General features: G+C 39.6%; 1 protein-coding gene across 1 annotated transcript; it reads right to left on the reverse strand.

The window, feature by feature from the left end:
• Nucleotides 1-1,118: 1,118 nt before the first annotated feature.
• On the reverse strand, nt 1,119-11,418 carry LOC108666201 (mitochondrial intermediate peptidase-like). The gene is made up of 11 exons (XM_047880817.1): nt 10,987-11,418; nt 10,473-10,601; nt 9,205-9,338; nt 8,339-8,463; nt 7,855-7,996; nt 7,357-7,545; nt 4,996-5,131; nt 3,972-4,099; nt 3,102-3,309; nt 2,215-2,465; nt 1,119-1,659 (listed from the first exon to the last, which is right to left on the reverse strand). The coding sequence occupies exons 1-11, from the start codon at nt 11,212-11,214 to the stop codon at nt 1,497-1,499; spliced, it is 1,833 nt and encodes a 610-aa protein (XP_047736773.1). The 5' UTR covers nt 11,215-11,418; the 3' UTR covers nt 1,119-1,496.
• Nucleotides 11,419-11,977: the final 559 nt, after the last annotated feature.

The raw sequence follows: 11,977 nt of genomic DNA on the forward strand, positions 1-11,977 counted from the left end.
ATTTATGTGAAAAAAAAAAGAATGCTTCAACGATATAATTTAAATGTCAACATTTTAAGCTGGGTTTAAGTGACATCGTTCATTCATCTGTCTGCCACTATAGTCTCTTACTCTTCGTTCTTGAGGTTTTCTGTAGTCACTAATCGACCTAAATTTAGTGAATGCGTCCAAAAAAATATGGCACCATGTGTTTGCCATGGACTAGTAAGATGCTCAATAGTATGCATTTCTAAAACAACTTCAACTTATGCGCCACAAGTAAACGTGTGGGGCCATACTTTCAAAACTCGCTAGATGAACGTGAGTACTAAAGCTCTATTTTCTTGTCTATGATTGACAGATTTTGCTTGAAAGGCCGTCAATGATTGGCTGATGAACTTACGATCTCTTAACTTTTTTTGAAACTGGTCTTTGACTCGCTAACGACCGACTTTGGCGTAACTATGCACTAGACAAGGTCCGCTTCATACAATCGCATACGCGTAACATTATTGCTTCGGTTTACTGTTTAAATAAAAAACTCTGAAGCCCTTAGGGCTTGAGGTCGAGGCATTCAAAGGCTCGTGTAGTAGCAGGACGCAAATGAATTACGGTATATCGGTTGGCTATACACCAACGTACAATGTACGGCAGAAGCGGAATCTTTGTGTACGCCAATGAAAATTCAATTAGCTACGCTATGAATTAAAGGAATTAGATCCTGTTGAAAATGACATTTCGAGTTTATTGAATGGAATGTCTGGAGTGATGAACGTGATGTTAAGATTATTAACATGTAAACCACAGGGATAGGGAAGAATCCTGCAATAATAATATGCAGGGCTTGAATGAATAGTAATCGTTTATTTTCTCAAGTACAGGATTATTTCGCGTGGCGATTGGTCAGTCTAGAACAGTGATTCCCAAACTTTTGTAGGCTGGAGTCCCCGTGGCTCCCAGTGAATTCCTAGCACCCCTCACAGACGCATAATATTCACATAGCGCTTCCCACAGACAAAGAAAAAACCCTGATTTTTAATATTTTCTAAATTTCACACAATACATCCAGGAGATGTTAAAAAAATAGATCTGGGTGGAAAAAACCATCGCTGGGAGCCGTTTTAGCTGCTCATGTGTACAAATCGTCAAATAAACATTCGAACTTCTGACTTCGATTTTGGACTGCCGCTTCCTAACCGCCTCCTTCTTCGTCAGCGCCCCCTCGGATCTTTCCACAGCCCCAAAGGGGGCGGTACCGCCCACTTTGGGAACCACTGATCTAAAGCAATACTAGATTATCACATTCTTGCGCATTCCAGCTTTAGGTTGGTTGTATGCTTTCTCATAAGCATCAATAACTTGAGAGGTTGCTGATAATAAATTCTATGGACAATTTTTACAAACAAATCACTTACGAATAAGGTAGTTATTGTATGTACTTCTTACAACAGAAGTCCTGTTTATGGAGAAGAAAGCATCATGTCTACTGGTGGTACATGTGGATTTTAGCATCATGTCTACTGGTCTAGAAGTTGTCTTTTCCTGTCGAGGTCAGCCATGAGGGCGCCGGCGAGGTTGCGGGGGGTCAGGTCGCGGTGCAGGAAGTTCTCCACGAGGGTCCTGGGGGGCACGCCGCCCCCGTGCTCTAGAACCTCCCGCCTGTAGCGCTCGCCAGCGATCCTGTCACGTGTTACCAACGGAGGTATAACATCTTTTGATGGAGTAAATGATGAGTAAAGTGTAAACTGGGCATCTAACACTACAGCTACGGCATGATATGTGGTGATTTGATGTCGCAGGTCCTGGCGAAATAATGAACCCAAAAGCGATATAGGAACAGCGAAATAATGAAGGCAATAGAGCAAATATGTGAACAATATTCGCAAAATAAAATTGTGCATTGATGAAGAGCGTGAAATATTCATAATAATAATGATTTGAACTTGAGCTGTGTTCTGAAACACGAAGAATTGCGTTTTGGTGATCAAACTGCGGTGTGATCTTGATGAGATCTAAAGAGAACAGGAAAGAAGGTGCAATTCCATCGTCGAGTGGAAATTCTCAGAGAAGGACAAGAAACTTGAGAAATGAAGCGCCTGTCGAGGAAAGGTTATCCTCTGAAATTGTACCTGATTTTTTATTTGGAATATATGAAAGATACAAAATATGAGGATTGAACAAATTTATTTGAACAATTACTGAAAAGAAACAAGAAATTGGAATACAATTGCTCACCTGGAGAAAGGATCGTCCTTGAAGTACTGCTGCCAGATCCAGGACGCAACGGACCGGCTGACGAGGTAAGCGTAATACTTGCCGCCGTAGCCGACGAAGTGACTAAACCTGTGCTGCCATGCCGTATTGGGGACGTGGGGCAGACTACAGTGCTTCTCATGCTCCTCCTGCAGCACGTCACTCGTCGTCACGCCAGACTCCCAGGGCACCGTGTTGCTGTGGTACCTCTGGTCCACGGCGGCGTAGTATACCTGCGCCAGGGGCGTCATAATCATAGGAACATTGACTGCCATAAAGGACAAACGAGAACACTCCGCCTATAACAGACTAGACGAAGCTATGCAGGAGCATATGTTCAGTCTTAAAATGCCTAGCACCTTACGGACCAGGCAATAAGGCCAGCAGCTATCTCAATCAATCGTCAGTTATGGAAAGATCGGGTTCCATAGGCCGGATCCCTTGTGAATCAAGTCACGAAAAGTACAAGAATCGGCAGCAGGCCATGGACCTATTTCTTCAGTGCCGACACTTCTATTCTATGTTGAGAGCACCTCATTCAAATGTATTAAGTGAGATGCAAAAATTGTATGAAGATGATATTAGCAGAATAAAAACATAAATTGATTCCGTATGTAATCTACTTGAGAAAATTCCATTTTTAAAAGCTGCACATTCGAAGCAAACCCAGAAAACTACAACTGCATACGCCTGTCAGTACTCAAGAACGACATTGTTAACATTGATATTCAATGTTAACATTGATATTCAATGCTAGCAATGATATTAAATGAGATATTCAATGTTAGCAACAATTCATATCCTGCTCAACAGGACATGAATTATTCCCAAGTGCGCGGTTTGAGTCTGTTCAATCTGAGGACCCTAACCTGCGTCTGGAGTTCACTGGAAGCGAAGACGGCTCTGCTCCTGACGAGGTTGTGGAGCAAAAGCTCGGGCACCGCGTCGCCCGTCTTGTAGTGGCGACCAAATGAGCCCAGCACGCGGGCGTCGCTCGCGAAGAACTCCATCAGTATAGAAGGAACCTCGGCGAAATCGGTGCTGCAGCGCGTGCCCGTCACGTGCTGGTAACGCGTCCTGTGGATGTTAGGAGTGTCAACGAGGGCCGGTCACGTGCTGGTAACGCGTCCTGTGGATGTTAGGAGTGTCAGCGAGGGCCTGTCACGTGCTGGTAACGCGTCCTGTGGGTGTTAGGAGAGTCAGTGAGTGCCCGTGACATGCTGGTAACGCGTCTTGTGGGTGTTAGGAGAGTCAGTGAGTGCCCGTGACATGCTGGTAACGCGTCCTGTGGGTGTTAGGAGAGTCAGTGAGTGCCCGTGACGTGCTGGTAACGCGTCCTGTGGGTGTTAGGAGACTCGGCGAGTGCCTGTCACGTGCTGGTAACGCGTCCTGTGGGTGTTAAGAGTAAGCAAGTAACACTTTGCTGTGTAAATTATGCCAGTGTAGGAGGCTCGGGCTCTGTCCCCTCATAAACGAAGCCCCAATTGATGATTTGGATTAGAGTTGCATCTGTGAAGAGTGAGAGTTGATTTGGGAGCGTTAGCGAGTCATGACTGCTCGACCACGATGATCCTCGGACAAGAGAAAACATCTCCAGGCTCTGGATTCAAGAAGGCTGTAAGAAGAATCATTGAAGGCTGTACGACAAAAAAGTTCATCAATTGAGAAATGTGTAGCAAATTTGATGCGAGTTATATTGTTGTTGAGGTTTATATTGATGGTTTAATGATAGTTCTCACCGCGCCATCATGGAGTGGAGCGCGTGCCCCATCTCATGAAAGAGATTCTCGACCATCCCGGGCGACAGGAGAGGAGGTCCTGACCAGGACGCCGCAGGCAGGGACAGCTGCACCACCACGCACGGCGTCTGTGCAGGGCAAGAGTCAGGCACGCGGTACAACGTACCAATAATCACAGATTGCGTCAATAAGGGCAAAAAAAATGATCTCGATTTTTGCTTTTCACGAGAGTAACGTCATATGCAAGTAAACATGACTCATGGACAAGAAAAATCTAAATAAATTACTTTAATACGAGTGACTCAGGACTCGAGGTTATTCAGAGATGTGATAATTTATTTCGTAAAATGGAAACTTTCATGGTACGCACACTCGTAGCTGGACGGAAAATTATCAAAATAAAGCTCAATAGAGCTAACAAGCCACCAGTCTCTGGCCCTATATATTTATCAGAACAAAGTAGTCAATATTAGTTTAGGTCAGTTTATCACAGAAATAGCTGATTGGACCCTAACAGGACCTGGGTGGCTTGTCCAGGGCGTTGTGTGCAATGTGATTCTGGCGGGTCAGCGAGCAGTGATGGTCGTAGAACTACCAGTGGCATTAAGTGCCCGGAAAAACTGACCTATTACTCCCTCCCTTACCTAGTTGCTACTACCAGGATAGGCAATTACACAGACACATATCAAAATGCGAATAGCTTTTAAACAGCCAGCAAAATCGAACACGTTGACCATGTAAAATCAACAAAGTGACACGGTCTCTCAGTGTCAGGCAAGTGACACGGTCTCACAGGGTCAGGCAAGTGACACGGTCTCAAAGGGTCAGACAAGTGACACGGTCTCACAGGGTCAGGCAAGAGACACGGTCTCACAGGGTCAGGCAAGTGACACGGTCTCACAGGGTCAGGCAAGTGACACGGTCTCACAGGGTCAGGCAAGTGACACGGTCTCACAGTGTCAGGCAAGTGACACGGTCTCTCAGAGTCAGGCAAGTGACAGTCTCACAGTGACAGTCAAGTCACCTGATAGTCTCCCTGGGGCATAACTTTGCCGCCGCGGATGGTGAAGTGGCAGTCCTGGTTGGGTTTGCCAGCGCGCTCTGAGAAGTCGCAGTAAATGTGGCCGAGAAGCGAGCCGTCTTCCTCCACCACTGTAAACATAAGACATCATTACCATCACTGACCCGTTCAATACAATACGTTACTATCGTATCCATAAACAGGAGACAACAATCAACAACCATTTCCGAGCACACCAACCTGTTGCTTAAATGCAGGTTGGGATGTCCATGATGCTCAAGGCAATGGTTTCAGTGGCATTTTTCAACTTCATGTCCCCTTTCTATCAAGAGTCTCATTTTACTAATTAAAATATTAATAAGATTAGATCATCTGTAATTGAGACGTAATATTCACTAGACGTGGTAAAGATTGATAGAAAAGTACTAAAATTGAATCAGCATTTACATCACGTGACAGATCACGCGATTAAGACCTCAGTAGTGGGCGGAAGCCGTGATTCCATAAAAGGGCTGTGAACCTTAGTAAGGCCCCCAATACCGTCGCCATGTAACATTCGTTAGAGTTTCTCCGACCTAACGGTTGCCGTCTTAACCTATACCTCTATCGTATCCCTCACATATAACCACCCGGTATCAAGATAAGTTCGCTAGACAGATAATGTCTTTCTTATTCCTTAGTCAACGAATCCTGTCCTCAGGTATAAATATATAATCAGTCAGGTGTCTCTTAATATGACCGCCTGACATTAAAACAAATTATATAAGATATTGAATGATTTTTAAGAAGTAGTTAGCACCACGATGGACAAACAAAATGGACACTTTGGACAGTTAAATAAAACATAGGTTTCTAAAAGTAGTTATTTAACGGAGGTTTTGTTGAAGACCAGACCGTAATTCTTACTAAGAACTTTTAAAATTTGTTTACATTGATTTTGCAAATTAGCCTTTTAGTAGGGCTTAATGGTTGAAATACGGGGTTTCTAAGGGGTATTTGGTATAATGATAAGTAGTAGTAGTAGTAGAAAGGTTTGCTAGCGCTTCAGCTTTCAAGCTATTTCGCGCCGGAGGTCAAAATGTAACATCGCCAGAAGGCGAAAGGTCTCAAATTATTCATCACTCAAAAGGGGCGGAAGGTCTCAGTTGTCCAGCCCGCTGAAGCTGGCTCGAGAGAAGCAGCGTTAGCATCTCAAAGAGACGAAGTGACAAGGAGGGACAGGTGAAAAGCAGCAGAAACTAAGACACTCGAACAAGAGGTCGCTTACACGGGACGTCGGCCGCCCGCACGAGAGAGACAGAGAAGGGAAATGTAAGGTATCCTGCCTACATGATAACTTAACCCCACAACTGAGACCTACAGTCAGACACCGCGAGCTTAGCGGTGGGGCACTCAGGAACAATCCCCCTAGGAGCGCGAAATCCCATAAGACTTCTGACGAGCACAGACACACGTCAGAAGTCCCCCCCTGAGGGGGGTATAATGATAAGATATTTCAAATAAACATCACTCATCATCAAGTGAAAGGAAAGTTTTGTCGCACTTTAAATTTCAGGATTTTGGAATGCGATGAGCGGTCACTCTACCAAACATCATCAGAAATAGACTCGATAATATTTATTTCAATTAAGCTTTACTCAAATATAGACTCGATAATATTTATTTCAATTGAGCTTTACTCAAATAATAGACTCGATAATATTTATTTCAATTAAGCTTTACTCAAATATAGACTCAATAATATTTATTTCAAATAAGCATGACTCAAATATAGACTCAATAATATTTATTTCAAACATAAATTTATGATAACATTTATGACTCAATAACATTTATTGCGAGTTAAATGTAAGTTCTATGCTAGTTGTTCGTTTTAAAATGTTTTCCAGTAGTTCATAATACCTTAACATTAAAATAATAACCAGATAACGGGATTCACGCCTCTGAAATTTTATACATAGCACCGTCAGGTTAAATTGCAAGTATATAGTAAACTGGACACAATATCTTAACCTTGTTAGTTGAGTTACGGTATCAATATATAATTGCAAGTATATAGTAAACTGGATACAATATCTGAACCTTGTTAGTTAGTTGAGTTATCAAGTATATAATAGCAAGTATATAGTAAACTGGAGATGATATCTGAACCTTGTTAGTTGAGTTATCAAGTACATAATAGAAATTATATAATAAACTGGACATAATATCTGAACCTTGTTAGTTGAGTTATCAAGTATATAATTGCAAGTAAATAATAAACTGGACACAATATCTGAACCTTGTTAGTTGAGTTATCAAGTATATGATTGCAAGTAAATAATAAACTGGACACAATAGAGGCTAATAGATGACCTAACAAACCTGTGAGCAAATGAAGGGAAGCCACAGAGGTCGGCCATGTCTCGCCGCGCTATAAGCAGACGCGACAACAGCAGCTCTTGCTGGCTGTCAGGCATTTGGTAGACACGATACGCGGCCTCGCGTGCTCCTTCACTTGACGAGTCTGATAGAAGTCCGTTAACTGTGATGCTGGACCCTGAGAGACTAAGACTGTCGGGAGAATTGTTCATGGCAGTGAAGAACACACAACAATGAACATTACATTACATAGGATGATATGCATCTCAATATGCATTATTACAGAAGCCTCAAACCACAAATTCTTGAACAGATCGCAATGCAAACAGTTGAACGCAACCAAAGAATCCCAATTGTTGCACTAGATGTCAAATACTCAACAGGAATGAAATATTTTTAACAATGAGTCTGATTTTCAATATTATTTCACTTGAGCGTGTATGAGTTAGTTTAGTTACATTACATGTTAAGTTATCTGTACAAACCATTTGCAATACTGACTAGTTTTGCAGTTCTAGAGGTAATTGTGAACGTTCAACTTTTCTCGGTTTGTGGCAGTTGGCCATAAAATGCTGTCCCACAGCCAGGATATATTCATTCAGCTCAAATACTTTTTGGCGCTTACTGTCTTCCAAGTGGATACCTGAAAGTCAAAATTACAAAATTCACTTTATTTAGTTTGCTTTAACTATATATTCAATGATGGCTAATAGTATAGAGAATTTGTAACAATGAATCATATTTACATCACATGAAATCAATTGAACTTGTTTATCTACAAAATTTAAATCAAAGGTCTCAGAAAATGAGAATTTATAATATATTTTGACAATAAAAATTTATTTACTTATAAATCAAAACAATGAGAGGTTCAGAGCCTTTAACGAGGCCGAGTAAAATTAAAGTTAAGAATATTTAAGCAAATGTGAAAAGGTAGTGATTTTCACACAACATGATCCCCACCTCATTCATCTCAGAGACTCACCACTTTGTTCAAAATCAAAAAGAAAAAGTCGTGCAACATGTTCATCAACTGGAGTAGTGGGTACTACATCTCCATCTTCAACAACCTTACGTAAGGCGTCATACAGCTTTCGGTTGACATTCAATCTGAAAATAAACACAAAATTCTAATGATAGTGAATGAAATGGTGGCCATAGGTACTAGTAGTTTAGAAGCTGTTAGCCTGATGCAAAATTAACTAACTATTCACCAGCAAACATGGGGAAGGCCAGCATGCTTCAGCCAGCAGGTAAATATGGTGTAGGTAAATATAAACGACCCAGAAGCCATAAAATCAAGGTGACATTTCACAATTTTCCCCATGTTGATGCCAGTTGTTGCTCATCATTATCTTGAAAAAAATTTCAACATTAATCCATACCAAGTACACATGTATAATTAGCATTAGAAGTCAAAGAACATAAGATGAATTAAATGTACATATAGGTATATCTAGTCTAATGTAATACTTGTACAACACATCCAGCAATGTACCCAAAATAACTGACGATATTGTACTCAATACAATCATTTCCACCCAGTATTTTTCTTCACTCAATTTCAACCCAAGTATTTCACTCCTAAAGGAAATGAAATAATTTAGTAGCAACGTGTTCCCCCAAAATATAATAAAGTACATCAATATAGGCCAACAGAATTAATTGAACAATATTACTAATTCTCTACACATCAATGCATCTGTATAACAAGTTATGAGCAAGCTAAACCTACTTCTCAACTAAAGTTCCAATAGAAAAAGCAGCATCATGAGCAGGGCATAGGTAGTGAGAGTCTGGATGAGCCAGTTGATGCATCTATATAAAAAGTTATGAGTGAGCAGAACTCACTTCTCAACTAAAGCTCCAATAGAAAAGGCAGCATCTTGAGCAGCACATTGGTAGTGAGAGTCTGGATGAGCCAGGCGCACAAATTCTGCCAGATCCGCCACACAGCAGAGGACGTTGCTTAGTTCATCAAACACCTGGAATAACTCTCTTCTGTTATTATGCTCATTGAATATATATATATACTAATCATTGAGATAAAGAAGAATTCATTATTTAATCTTTCGAAGAACATGAAATGTGCTATAATTTCAAAAATAATTCCCACAGAACTGAAAATTGAACACTTTTTTCAACACATCACTTTGTATTTGTGACTAGAAACACCTGACATTAACTTTGAGACATGTAGAAGTAAACTTTCACAAGCTGTGATGTTGTGTTCAAATATCATAACTTTCTATGATGATTTTCATTTAATCTAAGAACTGCATAAAAATGAGAGATGCAAATTCCACTTCATTGCCAGGAAGCTAAAAAATTGAAAATCCCGGGGATGCTGATTCTATTTTAAACTAATATATTACTTGAGGGATCATACATAATTTCTATAAGGCAAACTAAGACCTCTGAGTTTATATAACAAAATCAATTTTAAGGCCAAGATACATAAAAAAAAATTTAGATTTAATTTTGAAGTAGTACTGTATAGGTAGTGTTATAAGCAGTCCTTTTAGTCAAATCATTTGATTTTGTATAGGATAAAAGAATAGTATATATGAAAAAAACTATTTGACTGTTGACTGCACTATAGTAATCATTACAGTGACAGTTACTGATTATTCCACAAAGGGCATTGCTACCTCCATGATGTAAATGAACGCAGAAAAACCACAAATTTTGGTGACAGGGCCAATATTTTTCAATACCTACCTAATTCTTGTCTAAATTCACATGCTTGCTGGAGGGTGACATTACACATGAGAGATAGTTACTGTTGATAGCCATAGATGTAATAGCATAGACTTAAAATAAGTCTGAGGACACAGGTTTGTTTTTTTCAAACTAACATACATGTCTGATCACTTGCACAATGAAAAGTTGATAACTCGAGGACACATGAGGATTATAAGAGAAACATAAATAAACAGAGTGATCACAAGTTGAATGAACAGAAAATAGCTCGACAGCCTAGAAAAGATTGGCATCAAATGTTACAATTAGTTGCATCATTGGAGCCAGAAATAGCCTTGCAGCCAAAAGGTTTGGTGAGGAATATATTCTTGGTATATAGCACTTCCAGACATTTCAAATGTAGAGAATATAAGCACCTCCACCATTTTCCTTTTTCTCTCTGGAGAGCAGCCCTCTTCCACAAGGTCTTCAGCCTCAAAAGTAGCATTCTGTTTCATAAGATGAAATCCTTGGTAGGATCGCAGAATTGCTAATCCAAACAAGCCCTGGGAGAAAAAACCCACATGAAGAATATCCATAATATATATAATTATATTATACATGTACACTCTGCAGACTAGATTTCCCAAGCATTCAATAGCCAATATGTGCTATGCCAAATGACTTGGGTAGCATGTAATGACAAGAATCAAGAATGTATATAAATATATATCATAGAATATTGCAGTGATGAATAAATGAACAGGTTAACTTGAATAATAATAATAAAAAAATTAATAATAATAATAATAATGAATAACTTGGAGTTTGACATGTGCTAAAAAGTACTGGAATTTTATAAAATGAATTTGAATATATTTCAATTATATTTCATGCTTGCATTATATGAAGGTGAAATAAAATTAAATAATTCCAGCTGATTGTACTTACCACAGAATCTCTTGTAATAGAAAAATTTACAAAAACATTAGGTTTTGAGTTGAATACAGAAGTCAGAGGTGAAAGAGTATTGACTTCCCTTTTGGAGGTGGCTCTTACATTGCAGGGAAATAATTTTATAAGTCTATTTAGTAAGAAATAATGCCTTGAAAATATATATGGCTTGGTAGCATGCCAACTGCTCATGCACACTTGAGAGCTGGACAATAATCTTCTCATTCTGATGTTGGCAAGAACTCCATGCAAAACTTTACCTAGTAGTGAATACTGAAAGCAGGGGAGAAACAATTATGTTATCACCAACTTGTAAGCAAGAGTTTAAATTTCAAGAAAAACAAAATTTTAGCATTAGAGAGACAGATATATATTCGCGGAATTGCTGATTCTCTGTAAATGTAATCAGCAGCCACCGATAGTGTGGAATCAGCATTTTATTGCTGATTCAGAAAATTGGATGCGAGTTAGAGTTAGAACACAAATTTACAGAGTTAGAAAAGGTTAAGTCAAGTTTCTTCATATTTAAATATTTGAAAAAAATCTTGGCTGACTAACCTAACCACCAGCTTTTTTTAGTATAGAAATTAGAAATGCTGATTCTACAGAATCGGCAAACTGGCTGCCAATTCCATAGAATTGGCAATGCCACAATTTTAGCATGACATACCATCAACCGGGGCTACTCGGGACGGGCGGGGTAACTCGGGACAGTCCCCCGACATGGCATAAAACTGTTTTTTAGTAGCAAAACTAATTGGAATATCGCAAAACTAAATATAGTACTGTAAACATCAACATTTTTCCTATCTATGTAGTATAAAGGAAGTTCAAAAATACTACATTTACTAGCTTTGAAAAATTCCTGAAAAAATGGTGAAGAACTATATTTTGAAAAGTTACTTCTGCTAAGGTCTGTAGTAAAAAAAATATTTGCCATATTAAAAAATTTTGCTTAGAAAAAATTGGCAGACAAGTGTCAGCATGA

The sequence above is a fragment of the Hyalella azteca genome, unplaced genomic scaffold (assembly GCF_000764305.2).
Source record: "Hyalella azteca isolate HAZT.00-mixed unplaced genomic scaffold, Hazt_2.0.2 contig6398, whole genome shotgun sequence".
NCBI classification, from domain to species: domain Eukaryota; kingdom Metazoa; phylum Arthropoda; class Malacostraca; order Amphipoda; family Hyalellidae; genus Hyalella; species Hyalella azteca.